The sequence below is a fragment of the Lactuca saligna genome, chromosome 4 (assembly GCF_052625555.1).
Source record: "Lactuca saligna cultivar CGN05327 chromosome 4, ASM5262555v1, whole genome shotgun sequence".
Classification (NCBI taxonomy): Eukaryota; Viridiplantae; Streptophyta; class Magnoliopsida; order Asterales; family Asteraceae; genus Lactuca; species Lactuca saligna.
In genome coordinates this window covers 27317671-27334639 of record NC_136420.1, presented here as the reverse complement: position 1 = coordinate 27334639, position 16969 = coordinate 27317671, and the positions used below count along the sequence as shown (strand labels likewise).

Sequence of the window (16969 nt, the reverse complement as noted above, 5' to 3'; positions counted from 1 at the left end):
CTTTCGACCACAAATTCAAAGGATAATTAACCGGCAATGTTGAATAAATCATTTGCAATTCGTTATGTGAGGTTTTTTTAGAAGAAAGAGAAAGGTAAACCGTATAACACCAATATGTTTTAAAAAAATGTTTTTTTTACACTGTGTTATTAATTAAAACCATGAGTTTTCACTTTTTCATGTTTTGCATTAAGTTTTTATTTTTTAGTTTTTAATTTTGAAACTTAATTTTCTTTGTTTCATATTAAACATCATTGTTTTTAATTTCGTTCAACATTAGTCATTTCTGTTTTGAAATTGCGGGTATATATATATATATATATATATATATATATATATATATATATATATATATATATATATATATATATATATATATATATATATATATATATATATATTACATTTGAAGGGAAAATGACATACATGTCCTATAAACTTTGTAGTGTTTACTCATTTAACCACTTAACTTATTTTGCGGCTTTATAAAAGAATGGATTACATTTTGTCGGGTTGATTAGGTCCTTTTGGGCAAAATAAAGTGGTGATCCGGTTACCCCTTTGCCACATCAGATGTTTGTCCTTAAAACGGTACTATTTATCTTCTTCCCCATCTGATATTCCTCAATCATGTTACCTAATAATCTAATACACATTAGTAAAAATCAAAATCATGTTGTCATGTTCTGATTACGACGATAATTATGTGAGGTTAACAAAGTACACACCAATAACATTTCTCCCAAAATCATTGTTGCTAATTTCTACTTTCTTATTACTGGGACCTTAGATTTTACAAAAAATAATTCTGACGTATCTTCATCTTCCATCAAATCGATCGAAACTCAAAACCAAAGAAAAACCAGTCAACAGAATTCAAAAGTGCCTCTGTTGTAATCCAACTTGCTTGGTTCTTTAAGAGTGATGTTATGCAGAATTAAGTCACTTGATTCGAAAGAATGAAAAACCTTTAACCAGACAAAAGTGTTATTTGAGAATCAATTCTCTTGATTCTCTAAGAATATCATACAAACAAAGCACCAGAAAAGAAGAATCACAAAAGGGATAAAATCGAATGAAAGAGGAACAGGGCAAGAACAAGAACAGGAGAAGAATGTTGATGTTAATCCAAATTCCGTTAATCACGTGATTATCCTTAGGAGTATTTTACCCCTTGTAGAGTTTGAATAAGTAAGAGCCATGTGGCCACGTTTATTAGCAGATAGGGTTAGTTCTTGTTTTCTTGTTGTTGACTAAGCAGACGTGGATTTTCAATCCTATATATATATATATATATATATATATATATATATATATATATATATATATATATATATATATATATATATTGTATGCTATTCTATTGAATGTGAATGTAAGAGATTAGAAAGATGTAGCCCTACTGTGTAGTTTTGCTCCAATAAAGAAAAACGAAATTTTGGAAATTTACTTGAGCTACAAGTATATTTGTAACATCCCAAGTGCAGAAAGATAAGTTCGGGGGTGCTATGTGTAATTAAAGGAGTAGACTCGATGAGTAGGTTTCTTAACTCGTCGAGTTCGAGCGGGTGGTGGGCACGTGTTAAGTGACCCGACTCGCCAAGTCGGTGCTGGGAAGAGAAAACCCTAATTTTCGGGTTTGCACCTTATTTAAAGGACCTTAAGTCCTCACCCCAACCTCTTTGTTACCCCTTGAGAGTCAGGAAACCCTAATCTTGTGTGTGAGCCATTGGTGAGAGTTTTGAAGCTTTGGAAGGTGATTCTAGTAAAGGAGGCTTGTAGATCAAGAGGCTAGTATTAAGGAATTTGCATAAATCTAGAGTCTACTTCAACTTGGGCACATCTTGGAGGTAAAAAGTCGTTATCTTGATCTCTCCTCTTCTAGATCTACTCATGGATGGAGTTTGGGGCCATTTTAGGCATGTTTAGGACCCATTTCGGGTTTTGGATCTAGATCTGAGGTTGAACTTCAGATCTAGACTTGTCTTGGTCCATGGAGGCATAAAGTATCAGCCCTTTTAGCATGTATGTGAGCATTCTTGTCTTGAACCTTCTCTCTAGCTAGTATTGATCGAATACCACCTTGCATACACCTAAAGTTGGAAACTTTACGTGTAAAACTAGCCTTAGGAGTCCAAATCTATGAGTTGGAAGCAGTGGAATGGACTGAAATCGTTCGATTGGGGATGACTTAAGTGAACTCGACGAGTCTGTTCTTGGACTCAACGAGTCGGGTCGCAAACCCTAACCCATTGGGTTACGATGAGGCTCAATGAGTTAAGTGGTGACTCAGTGAGTTGGACAAGCTAGGACTCAGGGTTTGATGAACTCGATGAGTCATGAGGTGACTCGCCGAGTTGAGTCGTGATATGAGGGCTTTCTGAGTTTAAGAACTCGACGATTCAATGGACTGACTCGGCAAGTAGGGTCAATCAGGAAGGTTGACTATAACCAGGACTTTGACTTTGACCAAGAGTTGACCAGTTTCACTTCCAAGGGTATTATGGTAAATTCGGTACTTATAGATATGGTTTCATCAAAGTGTAGGCGGTGGAGTTCGTGGCAGTGATCGGAGGATTTGATCTTATCTTTTCAGTTCGACATTGCAATGTGTGTTATCCTCACTATATCAATAGGGTCTAAGTCACCAAGGTCGGCGCTTTCTCGGATTTTGTTTTGGTAATTGTTGGGCATGCTTTTGGGGTCCTTTAGATCCGCGTCCTGGTAGTTAGGGCGGTAATATGTTAGTGATCTGGTTAGGTCGGTATCCTGGTTAGGATCTTGCCATGCTATATGATCTGTTAGATTGGTTTGTTATATATGGTCATGTTATGTGATTATCTGTTATGTGCACATGATTGTTTGGTATGGGGGTTGGGTTGAGACAGATTCTACTTTGTGTTGTAGGCCAACATACCCAGGGCGGACCGGGTAGACTGTAGACCCGGAAGGGCACATAGTTAGATCGAAGGCCCATCGAGCGGTCCGGATAGGCTGAAGGTCCGAGAGGGCGGTCCAAACGTATCGAGGCTCGGAGAGTGGACCAGACAAACTGAAGGCCCAGTGCGGGCAGTCCAGTATTTCTGTAGACTCAGGGAGTGGACCAGGTGAACTGAAGGCCCGGTGCGAGCGGACCAGGCACACTACAGACTCGAGATGCATGGTTGTTCTGTACTTGTTGATACAATATGATTATTGTTATATGAGGTTGGTGTTTTGTGGGTAACTCACTAAGCCTTCGAGCATACATTTATCAGTTATTGTTTCTGGTTTGGCGGATGACCGCGGGAAGGCGAAGGTGTAACCGTACACTTTCCTCGGTTTATGATTATGATTTCTGGAAACTCTGATATGAAACTATTTTGGAAACCTTTTTGTAATAACTATTGTCATTTTAAATGTTTTTGAAAGTTTAAATTTGGCATGAAATTTATGGGTGTTACAAGTTGGTATCAGAGCCTTGGTTTGAGTGAATAAGAGGAACACTCGTGTGAATCCAATTTTCAAAATGGTTTTAAATGGTTATCAAAATAAGTAAACAAGGATGCGAAGTGTAAGATCAGTCGGAACCTGTAAGTAGACCCCAAAATATCATACGGTTATTTGATATTGTCATATGTTAGAATAGCATGATAGTGCTAGGCTAGGAATCTTCATAAATTGCATGATAGAATTGCCTGACACGATGCATGTTAGCTTAGGGTTTTCCTTATATGAGGTTGACATCATTACTGTAGTTACTTATGTATGTATCACAGTTATATATATAATTAAGATCTTATAACTTGAGAATGTTTGGTATGGTCTTATGTTCTGTTCTTATTGATTAGGGCTTAGGGTAGGATTCGATATTCGAAAGTCTATAGGGTCCAGCGTTATGTATGGCTAGCATGCACTAGTGCTGCAGGGGTTGGTGGAAGTTTCATGGATGAGTGGGTAGTAAGAGGCCGGGAGGCCAGTTATGAGATATTTAGCATTCCTCTAGGAATGAGGATTTATCGCTCACTATGTATATGTACATGGTAGGGTGTTGTGGTGATACTTGAGACAAATATGGGTAGGTGTGGAAGGTAGTATAGGCTCGTACTACTGAAAGCACAGGACCCATACACGTATAGAAGTCATTCAAACGATTGAGATTATGCAGTTATAAAAGATGTATATATATATATATATATATATATATATATATATATATATATATATATATATATATATATATATATATATATATATATATAATGCCCAGACATTCGTCTAGTATACTTATAAAAGATGTATTTTTTTCTTGCACCACATGCATTTGAAACCTCCATGACTTTTCAATTTCCTTCTAATAGTTATTATAAATTGGTTAATAATATTAAATTAATATAAAAACTAATTCTAATAAAAAAAATTAACTAAACTACAATACTAAAATATCATATTTTACTTCTATTATAAAATTATCACTTTAAGCTTTTAACATATTATAGTTAACTTATTAGTTTAAATATGTTTTTGTATGTGAGCAATTATCATTTTAAAGTCACAATTTTGGAATAAGTTATGATTTTATGCAAAATAGTTAAATTATTAATTCCAATAAAATGTTAAACGGTTAACTTATATCAAAATTTCAATTAAACCTGGAAAAAAAAATCGAGAGATTATTTATAAATTGTTAAAAGTTATAAGTTATAATGTTAAACCTAAATTGTAATCCAAAATTAAAAACAAAACATATTTTTGATAATTATTAAGAATTTTTAAATAAGTAGCTTAAAAATAACATACAATAGGAATAGTTAAAAGTAATATTATATAAAAAATTACAATGTTATCTTTAAGAAACAAAAACAATGTTTGTTGTTTTAAATAATTACAATAAAAAAACTAACAATATTAATCAAATAAATTTTAAAAACATTAAATTTTTTAAACCAACTTAAAATAATTGAGAGTTTCCAAATATGTTATTTTAAATAACTTATAATAACAATTGTTAAAAGTAATATTTTATACAAAAATTATATTGTTTCCTTTAAAAACAAAAACAATGTTTGATATTTTAAATAATTACAATGATAGAAATTAAAATCTTATGTAAATAAACTTTTTAAAATTAATTAATCATAATAACAACAATAAATATCATTAAACCATGTATTATATTTAACTCTATTCATGAGTAACCTGTAGATAGACATCATTGAAAAAATTTGGATTATAGAATTTTAAAAAATGTCTATATTATCATATAGTTCAAAACAAACTATGTTTATACCAACTAAATATAATATTTATTAGACAACAACGTCATTGATATATTTAAAAAAAATATTTGTAAAGATTTCAAATATATATTGTTGTATTCTATACAATGCACGTGGCACTAATGTTTGGTTGATTATTTTGTGTTATAAGATGTATAATGTAACTGTAGATTTAAAGGACATGATGCAGTTTTCTATGTCAGCTTTATCTTTAGAGTACAATGTAATTGCTCCTAACTTTTACATAGTTTCTTATGTATTCAATAAATGTTGTGGTTTATTGCAGCATGAAGATCTGGTAACAATTTCACATGGCACATTTTATACATCTTTCAGAGTTTCTTCCCTCTTTGCTTGTTCGTTGTTAGAAACAATCTTGGTAATTATTAGTCTTGCAATGCTACTATTAAATCCTTGGTTTACTTATAATTGCTAAATTTGTGATGTAATTGTAATTCTATGGTTTTTATCTCTCATAGGAATACAATGATGCCAAGTTCTTTGTACCTTGGTTTTGCTGCTTGTATATTATGGGTTAGGTAGGTACATATATTTTCTTTTGAAATATTTTAATTTCATGAATTCGAAGATGTTTACAGTATGTTGGACTTATAAGAGTAAAATATTTGTTTCTTACTATTTGACTAGGTCTTTGTTTATCAAGGGACATACCTTACGTCTGCTGCAAGCCTGCAAGGATCCAAACAAATGATCACAAGCTATATGAAGGAATTGTAATCAGTCACTTCAATGGAGAAGTTTGGGCAATTTTTGCCACTCACAAGGTATAGTTTAAACTTTCACTGAACAAAGTAGATTATTTATTAATGTTGTGAACCGATAAACTTATTCCTTTTTGCAGTTATTGACAATTACCGACAAGGGTTTTTTCGACCAACGAATCCAGTTGCTAATCCGTCGCTGGTGGTCTTCAGCGGTGGAATTTGCAGTCGTTGATACCCCCGTTTCTGGTAGTGAGTCATAGAGGTTACCTAAACTTATTAAAACCCTACCTGCAACAAAGTTGTAAGATGACAAATATGTTTGGGAAGCACAATGCGATAACAGATGTTCAAGCACAGATGTGCTAATATCATTTCGTAAATGTTATAAAGTATAATGAATTCCCAAATCAAAAGGAAATAAATGAAGAAGAGCTAAGAACATGCTTTCTTGGTTACAATTTATTAAAAGAAACCCAAATCAAAACATTTAATCATCAAGATTGGTAGCAAGTTAAGTTTTTTATGTACAGGAGAAATTAGTTCATCGTTTTTCCCAAAAATTAGTTCGCAATTCAACTAAAACCCTAGTATACCGGATTCAATTATGTAGATTGATTTGTTTGTGGATATCTTACGATTTTATGCAGTTGATTTTATAAAGTTGTCTTATCAAATAAAAATATGAATTAGCGGAAACCATATATCTATTCCAATAAATGAAGGTTTTTTGCCAGATCTCACATTGTCATTCAATTTGTCAAATGCTATTTTGTGGTTATTTTGAATTTATTTCTTTTCCACATGTCATTTTATGAGTTTTTCTATTTTAATAAATTTCATATAATGCTTTAGTGTAATAATTACAATAAATCTAAGAATAAATAAATATCAATTTTATTAATGGACTTACCTTTTTTTACTTCAAAATTTCTAAATGAAAGCTCATTAGTTTATTTATTTATTTTTTTGTTTAAATTAAAAAAAAAAAAAACAATTTTGAGAATTCATTATTTTCTTATTTTCTCATAAATCCAAAATTCTTAAATTCTTAGACCTTTATATTTAACTAAGCCATGTAGGAATAGAATGGCAAAAAAACATAGAAATCATTGGGCTAGAACAAGATTTTAACAAGAGCTATGGAGGATATTTGTAGAAAAAAGTACTCTATTTGTATAACTTACATGAAATCGGTTAACGTCATTCAGTCTAGATTAAGTCAAACAAAACAAAAATGTATAATTTTTCATATTAAATTCTTAACCTATTAACTTGGACTCGATACTCAACAACCTCTACAAACTGCAATAGTTGTGTGATTTTTTTTTACAATTTATAGCAACATAATTACCATGAAAAAAAGAACTTTTAATTTAAACTACAACAACAATATACAACACTTAATATTAACATCATTTCCTACCGGTTTCTCTAAATATTAATACACGAACCATATCAAAAGTAGGCTAATAAGTTAGAATCTAAACTATGAATAATCTTATTTCCTTGAATATCATATTTACGGTATTATAGAAATTTTTTATTTGATTGTAGAATCAAATTGCATAATTACAATTAACATTGTTTTTATTAAACTTTGTATGTAGGTATGAAACGACCATAAGTATTTTTGAAGGAACATTGTTTAAAATAATTTGTATAATCTAAATACATGTTAATTTAGTTCATTTCTATACTTTCCTCTAACATTGGATTTTTTTGTCATGTTACATTCAAAATATGGATTATTAGAACAAACACCTTAGGTGTTTGACGAAATATCTCAAAGAATCTGACACAAGTTCTCTACGCTTACCTCACAACCATGTATAAATTTTGGTTTTTTTTTTCTAGATTTTTAGCATCATGTGTTTTTTATGTTTGGAACTTTGTAGTGTTACATGTTTTTTTTGTCTCATCCTTATGTTTTTCTATCTATGATAGGACTTCATTTTTTTTATTTATTGTAAACTATCGATTCAATCTATGTCACTTTGTTATGACTTTTATCAACGTTATAAGATTTTAATAAATTGTCCATTTCTTGATCTTTTAGAAAAAGATGTTTTAACTGGATTATCATCTACGACCGTGGTATTCTATTTTGTTGATGAAACGGTCTATGATTTGGCCATGATGGTTTTTACGGATTATGTTTGGACTAATAATTGTTCTTGTCATCAAAAAAATACATCCAACAAAAAGTGAAAGATAATTTTTTAAATTAATACCATCATTTAACTTCAAAGGTTTTTTTTTTCAACTTTGATGGCATGTAACAGAGTTTTGGCTGAAATTTTCAATTTTGTCGGCATATAACAGGTTATGACTTAAATAATAATATTAGATATCTGGGCAATCAGGTTTTCTTCGGTTCTTAAATTATTTTGCAGAAAGTTGTTCAATTTGGTATTATTGATCTCACAAAAGGTAAGTCTCATGTCTCTTTTAGCATATCCATTGTGTTTAATAGTTTATTGTTCATATTTATTTTTTTTTAAAATGTTAAATCTTGTTTTAGTGAATGCAAGTCAGTATAAAGTAAAAGTGTAAGAAAAGAAAATACTAAATATGGGATGATCATGGTTATTTCAAGCCAAAATAAAATTCTAACGTAACAAATGCTAAATTTAAAAGATAAACACTTGTAATACATAATACATATTATACTTCCCAAATAAGTAACCAAAAACTAACCTCATCCCTAAATAAATTACATATTAACTAACATCAATAAATTATGATTATAGTGTCTTGATTTTTAATTATACATTATAGAGAGTTGGTTAATATGTAGTCATTATTTTTATATTCATTTCGGTTTTGAACTACAAAAACTATATTCAAATAATAAAAGTGAAATGTAACATATACGATGGTAATAATGCAAAAATAACCTTCAAATTTTGTTTAATACAAAAAAATAGTCTAAAATTTATTTATAAAAGCAATAAGAAATAACAACGAACTTTCAAAAAGAAATGAGAAATTGCAACTAACTTTTAAAAACTATCAAGAATGTATAATATAGGATGATAATAATGCTTAAAAACACCGAGTTTGGTATGATGCGAAAAAAAGTAATTTTATATGAAAGTAGGATTGCAGTAATACTAAAAGAGCCTATATGTTTTTTATCTGATGCAAAAGTGGCGAAACATACTTCTAAATTGGCAAGAAATAACAATGAACTTTTAATTCATCTTGAATAACCATTTAATAGATATATGTGAAAGATATAAATACTGAGTAGTTAAGACCATAGACCTTAGTCAAACGTCCGCAAATGTCTTGAAGTAAGCATTCATTTTTCCATTATTTTATCATTGTCATAAAATAAAAATAAAAAATCATCATTTGTTTAAATTGTTTAATTCGTCTTATAATAACAAGTAAGTTGTGTGCCAATTATGTATTTTGATATTTTCAATGAGTTATGGGCAATATCTAAATCGAGCAAGCATAAATGTTTTTATTTCTTTGTTAAACATAAATAAGTTGCTATTTTTTAAAATAAACAATTCTATTTCGCAATATAACCATAAAATAACAATGTATTTTGAAAGTACATTGTCAAACGTTGGATTATACTTGCGTAGACCTGTTTTGCGCATGGTTAACTATATGTAGTTGTTTCATGTGTCACAACTAAAAAATATTTGAAGGTACTTTGTAGCGATGAAGGTCGTTCAACTAATAAAACAAAAAATATTGTCTACAAAGAGGTCCTTCAACGAGTATATATATTACCAACCTCAGTGTATTTTAATAATATTAATAACCCTGATTTTTTTTATAATTATTCTGTCTATAAACATTTATATTTTATTTATGCGTTTCCCGCGTTTAACGCGGGGCATAATCTAGTTATGAGCCTAATAAGACAACCCACAATGAAAATGAAAATAAAACTATTTTTTTATTAGATAAAAAAATTATAAATGGATATGATTCATGACCTCAACAAAATTAACCAAGCAAATATGGACAACGGAATTGTCAAAGAGGCTCTCGTTGACATTAATTAGGTGTTATATTTACAACCTATGATGCATGGAAACTTCTCTAAGGTTGCTGTTTCCGTTTCCGAAACTCGATGGAAACGGATACTCCATGGAAACTCCTTGGAAACGTTTCTTGGAAGTATCGGATATCATGGAAACGTTTCTACGAAGTTTCCTTAAAGTTTCAATGAAGTTTCCTTGCCGTTTCTATTTTATTTTAAGGTTTACATGAGCTTTTTAAGTTTAAATACAAAAAAGACTAATGAGCTGCTGTTTTTAAGGCTCAAAACGTATTTGGTATTCCCTTGAGTCCCTAATCGATCGTCAGTCAAAGTCTCCCTTGTCGTGAGTCGTCTCCTGTCTTCTCGATCAAAGACGATTAGTCGATCACAATTCACTAGGATCATCAATCATCATTCATCACCATTCTTGATTTTCTTAATTCCTAATCACATCATCGATTATGGCTTCTCAAGAAACAAAAGGATCATCAACTAAATCAATAGATCAACCTCCATTGGAGGACTTGAGATCAATATATATATATATATATATATATATATATATATATATATATATATATATATATATATATATATATATATATATATATATATATTAGAATTTCTTTAATATACATATATTATATTGACGTATCTCTGCCGTATCCGTATCTTGATTTTTTGGGTTTTGCCGTTTCCCGTTCCATTCCGTATCCGTTTCCAATTGTCGTATCTGTTTCCGTGCAACTTAGTTTACAACCCATATGCATTCAAATACTTCAACCTAGTAGTTATTTAAATGCCGATTATAACTAAGCACGTTCACGAACAAAAATAAATATATGCATCCACTATAAGGTGAACAAGTCAAGATCTGCTCACTGCTCTCTATGCATCTATCGTTTAGCAAACAAACACAAGTTACGCGGTTTAGCACAACACTATAAATCTCTGCGACATCCCTTTTATTTCAATTCATCTCTCAATCTCATTTTTCATCAATGGCTCCCCGACATATTTCTACAACCATCTTCTTTCTACTCTTTCTCTCAGTTACTAATAATACACCCTGCAATGCACAGTTGTCTTCTAACTTCTATAAAGCTACATGTCCCAATGCACTCAGTACAATAAGGACCACCATCAGGACAGCCATCTCTCGCGAACGTCGCATGGCAGCTTCCCTCCTTCGCCTCCATTTCCATGACTGCTTCGTTCAGGGTTGCGACGCATCAATCTTGTTAGAGGATGGGCCTTCGATAGTAGGGGAAAGGAATGCGTTGCCAAATAAGGGTTCTGTAAGAGGCTACGAAGTGATTGACGCTGCCAAGTCGAAGGTTGAGAAACTATGTCCCGGTGTTGTATCTTGTGCAGACATACTCACGGTGGCTGCCCGTGATGCGTCAGAAATGGTTGGTGGTCCGTCGTGGTCGGTGAAGCTTGGAAGAAGAGATTCCACTACCGCTAGCCTTGTTCTAGCAGAGACCAGTCTTCCTAGTTTTAAAGCTCCTCTTGATTCACTTATTTCCACCTTTAAAGATAACGGACTTAACGCCAGGGACATGGTTGCTTTATCAGGAGCTCATACAATTGGACAAGCTCAATGCTTCTTGTTTCGTGACAGAATATACAGCAATGGATCAGACATTGATGCTGGATTTGCTAGCACACGTAGACGTCGTTGCCCTATAAACGATGGAAACGAAAATCTTGCACCACTAGATTTGGTGACTCCCAATTCGTTTGATTACAACTACTTCAAGAATCTGATACAAAAGAAGGGTCTTCTTGAATCGGATCAGGTGCTTTACAGCGGTGGATCCACAGATAGCATTGTTTCGGAATATAGCAACAATCCTTCCAAGTTCAAGTCGGATTTTGCAGCAGCCATGGTGAAGATGAGTGAGATCAGGCCATTAACGGGTGAAGCAGGAGTGATAAGGAGGATTTGTGGTGCTGTTTCCTAGTGCCTTGCTACTGTTCGTCATATCGGGGGAGAATTGATTTGAGTTCCATTCTTTGATTTCTAGAAAATGATATTTGTCATCACATCTTTTTTTCGTTTATATTTTATTCATTAAAGTGTAAAATCTTATAACCCTACTTTCTACTATTCGGAGGGGTAACAGGCCGGTAATTAATATTTATTTTTTTATCACCACCTTTAATTAAGGAGATTTTTAGTTATTAAAATGTTACACGATCAATACAAATAAAAACCTTAAAGTCTCGAATACTTATTTTCAATTGTAGATACAAACAACAAACATTGGAAATTCTTTCGACCACAAATTCTAAGTATATTAACCGGCAATGTTGAATGAATCATTGGCAATTCGTTCGTGATATATGTGAGGTTTTTTTAGAAGAAAGAGAAAGGTAAATTGTATAAACAAGGGTTGCCGGAATGCCGGTATCACTGTGGACACCGAAAGAGAACCGTCTCTGTGTATAAATATCAATATGTTTTAAAAAAAAATGATTTTTGACAATGTGTTATTAATTAAAACAATAAGTTTTCATTTTACAAGTTTTGCATTGAGTTTTTATTTTTAATTTTTTTATTTTGACATTTTATTTTCTTTGTGTCATATTTAACATCCTTGTTTTTAATTTGGTTCAATATTGGCCATTCCTGTTTTGAAACCGTGCGTGCGCGCGCGCGCGTGTATATATATATATATATATATATATATATATATATATATATATATATATATATATATATATATATATATATATATATATATCCTATAATTTTTTTAGGGTTTATCCATTTAGTCACTTGTTTTATTTTGTGGCTTTATAAAGAAACGAATTACATTTTGTTGGGTTGATTATGTCCTTTTGGGCAAAATGAAGTGGTCGTCTGGTTACCCTTTGTCACATCATATGTTTGTTGATTAATTATTTCTTAACCCAGTACTATTCATCTTCTTCACCATCTGATATTCCTCAATCATGTTACCTGATAAACATTAGTAAACATCAAAATTATGTCGTCATGTTTTCATTACATCGATAATTATGTGAGGTTAACAAAGTACATACCAGTAATATTTATCCCAAAATCATTGTCGCTAATTTCTACTTTCTTGTTACTTGGACCTTAGCTTTTACAAAAAATAATTTTGACGTATTTTCATCTTCCATCAAATCGATCGAAACTCAAAACCAAAGAAAAAACAGTCAACAGAATTCGAAAGTCCCTCTGTTGTAATCCAACTTGCTTGGTTCGTTAAGAATGATATTATGCAGAATTAATTTACTTGATTCTAAAGAATGAAAAAACTTTAACCGGACAAAAGTGTTATTTGAGAATCAATTCTCTTGATTCTCTGAGAATATCATACAAACAAAGCACCAGAACACACAGGAATCACCACAGGCGAATCTATAATGTATACCGGGATATCCCTCAAAAACTTTTTAATAATGTTAATTTTTTTCGGAAAAATTCGTTTTATATTGCGGTTTTATATCGGAAAAAAATTAGGCTACCCTAAAACATTTCAGGTTATTTCTAAATGGACCAAAATACAAAATAACCTAAATAGTCCAAAAATTTTAAGCCCACACCAATTGTTTTATTGAAACAAAGAGGTATTAAGATTTAAGCCCCATAGTCCAATTAAAAAAAACACATAATCTCCATATTCTGATCGTCACTTTCTTGTGTGCGTGTCTTCTTAATTGCCGACTTCACAATCGATTTCTGCCTTGCGGCCTTGTTGCGACCGTGGAGACGTGAACGACCATTCTCAATTCTCAAATCTCAATTGCAAAATTCCGGGCACCTCTTCCGCTCCTCGGATATTCCATCACAATGAAGCAAGTTAGTATAACCAAAGTACTCATCCCTATTATGTTTTTAGGTTAATTAAAATTCAAATTTTTTTGTTATTATGTTTGAAAAATTCGAAATTAATAATAACTTTGTTAAATTAGGGACTTAGGGTTAATACTTAATACTTATTTGTTGTTGAAACTTGAAATCAAATTATAGTTGATATATCTTTATTGTAGATTGCTATTTGTTCAATTGTTGTTGAAACTTGGAATCGGATTATAGTTGATATATCTTGATAATTGATAATTTGATTGTAGGTTATTACGTTGTTATTTATTGACTGTTGTTGAAACTTGAAATCAAGTTTATAATTCATATTTTTTTTTATTGTGCGTTGCTATTAAAAGTTTTTTCAAAAGACATTTAGATGTTGGAGACAACAACGGTGAAGGAACTTCCAAAAAAAATAGGGCTAATGAAAACAATCAAGTTCCACAAACAAATCAACCAATACCAAAACCACAAGAAACACAATATAATGAACCTACTCAAGTTCCACAAAGTAATCAACCAATGCCCAAACCAAAAGCGACACAATCTTTTGATTTGAATGATCTTCCTTCGCACCCGGGGGATAGGCCAAAGATTACATCTTATAATCCTAATCAAAGGGATGAAATAAAGAGGGCATATTTGATTAAAGGGCCTTGTCAACCAAAGGGGCATAGTTTTGAATATACATTATTTAGTAATAAGCCAAACGTTTTGTTGTGCAATGGTTTACTGATTTTCCATGGTTAGAGTATAGCATAAAATTTAAGAAGGCATATTGTTTTGTTGCTATTTGTTTGGAGATATGGTAGGGGAACAAGGTGGGAGAGATGCATTTATAACCGAATGCTTTGACAATTTGAGTAAAAAAGGCTCATTCCGGAAACATATGGATAATATTCAAAGTTATCACCATAAGGCCCAAGAAAAGTGTGATTTGCTATTGAGAAAAACCAAATTTGTTGGTGAAGTCTTGCATAACCAAACATAATTTGAGAAAAGTAATTATGAAATTCGATTACGTGATACAATCATAGTTGTAGATTTTTATTGAAAAATGCATTACCATTTCATGGACATGATGAGACAGAAAAGTCTAATAATAAAGGATTTTTCATTGAAGTATTATCTTTGATTAGAGAATATTTTTAAAGTTACTTTAGAAAATACTCCAAAAAATGAAAGTTGACTTCTCCCACGATTCAAAAAGATATTGCCGATTGCTTTTAAAAAGAAATAATCAGGTTTATTTGTGATGAAATTGGTAAAGATGTGTTTGCTATTTTAGTTGATGAGTCTAGTGATGTTTCCAAAAAAGAACAAATAGCTATAGTTTTGAGATATGTTGATATACTAGGGATTGTAAAGGAAATATTTATTGGAATTGTTCACGTGTTGGATACATCTTCTTTGACTCTTAAAGCCGCCATTGATACCGTATTTTCCAACAATAACTTGAGTATGACTCAGGTGAGAAATCATAAAATATTTATTCCTTTAAATTTTAATACAATATTAGTTTTATTTTTATTTCTTATATTTTTTTATTAATTTTTTTAAATATATAGGTGAAGGGACAAGGTTATGATGGAGCAATTAATATGAGTGGTCCATTCAACGGTTTGAAATCTTTGATTCTAAATGAAAACAGCTCTACACATTATATACATTGTTTTGCACACCAACTTCAATTAGTGGTTGTCGCGGTTGCAAAGAAACATGATGATGTTGATGAATTCTTTGAACAACTAGCTTTGGTAGTTACTATCGTTTGTGGGTCTTGTAAGAGAAAAGATATGATACGAAAGATGCAAAAAGAAAGAGTGGCAGCTGAAATTGGTATTGGTGAAACAGAAACATGAAAATGGTTGAATCAACAGATTTCTCTTATTCGAGTTGGAGATACTAGATCGGGTTCACATTTTAGAACAATTGTAAGTTGGGTGAATTTGTTTGCAGAAGTTGTTGCGGTACTTAAATATGTCAAAGAGGAGGGATCTACTTTATCTAAACGTAATCAAGCAAAGGGTATTTTGTCATATTTCAAGACACTTGATTTCGTGTTGCTTTTACACTTGATGTTGGAAATTATATGTCTCGCGGATACCTTGTCAAAGCATCTTCAAAAAAAAGATCAAAAGATTTTGGAAGCAGTTTCGTTAGTAAAATGGACAAAGAAAGCATTGCTAGTTTTTAGAAAATATGAGTTTCCACAAATTTGGAAGAAGGTATGTGCTTTTTGTGAAAAACATAGTATTGGAATTGTGGACATGTCGAGATATTATGTTACCCCACGCAAGCGTAGGACCAATAAGACTAATCAACATCATTTTGAAGTTGTGATTTTTAACATAATTTTAGATATGCAAATTCAAGAATTTACGGATAGACTTAGTAAAGTTGACACGGAGTTGATGGAGAACATGGCGACATTGAGTCCTTGTGACTCATTTTCTAGTTTTGATAAAACAAAGTTGTTAAAGCTAAGCGAGATATACAAAAACGATTTTGACGATTCAGAAACGGCGCGACTTAATGGACAACTTGATATCTATTATCACTCTTTACTCCATGATGAGAGATTTTTCAACTTGAAGGGAATTGCAGACCTCTCTCGTATGTTGGTGGAAACTGGGAAGCACCTCTCTTTTCCTTTGGTATATAGATTATTAAAACTAGCTTTGGTTTTGCCCGTCGCAACCGCAACTGTTGAACCGTGTTTTCTTGCAATGAAGTTCTTGAAGACAGATTTGCGTAATAGAATATGTGACGATTTTATGAATGGTGTTTTGATTTGTAGTGTAGAAAAGGAAGCACTAGAGAATGTTAAGATTGAAAATGTAATTACTCGCTTTCGTAAAATGAAAGATCAAAGAGGTGAACTTTAAAATGTAATTTTGTTATGGAAGTTGAACTTTATATCTAATGAAATTGCGGTTTTTATTTTTTTTCCTTATTATATATTACACAAAAAAATTGGGATACCCCTTAAGTTTGACTCTAGCTCCGCAACTGGCAATCACGAAAGGGATAACATCGAATGAAAGAGGAACAATGCGAGAACAAGAACAGGAGAAGAAAAATGAAATTTTGGGAATTTACTTGACCTGCAAGTATATTGGCTTAACGTATGAAAATT

The 16969-nt window shown here is 31.7% G+C and overlaps 1 protein-coding gene and 1 pseudogene across 1 annotated transcript; both read left to right on the top strand.

The window, feature by feature from the left end:
* Positions 1–10981: 10981 nt before the first annotated feature.
* LOC145038375 (lignin-forming anionic peroxidase pseudogene) lies at positions 10982–12157 on the top strand (annotated as a pseudogene).
* Positions 12158–14635: 2478 nt separating this feature from the next.
* On the top strand, positions 14636–16718 carry LOC145039410 (uncharacterized). The gene is made up of 4 exons (XM_078987473.1): positions 14636–14735; positions 15119–15300; positions 15399–15669; positions 15790–16718. Exons 1-4 carry the CDS (start codon positions 14636–14638, stop codon positions 16716–16718), a joined length of 1482 nt encoding a protein of 493 aa, XP_078843599.1.
* The last annotated feature ends 251 nt before the right edge of the window (positions 16719–16969 follow it).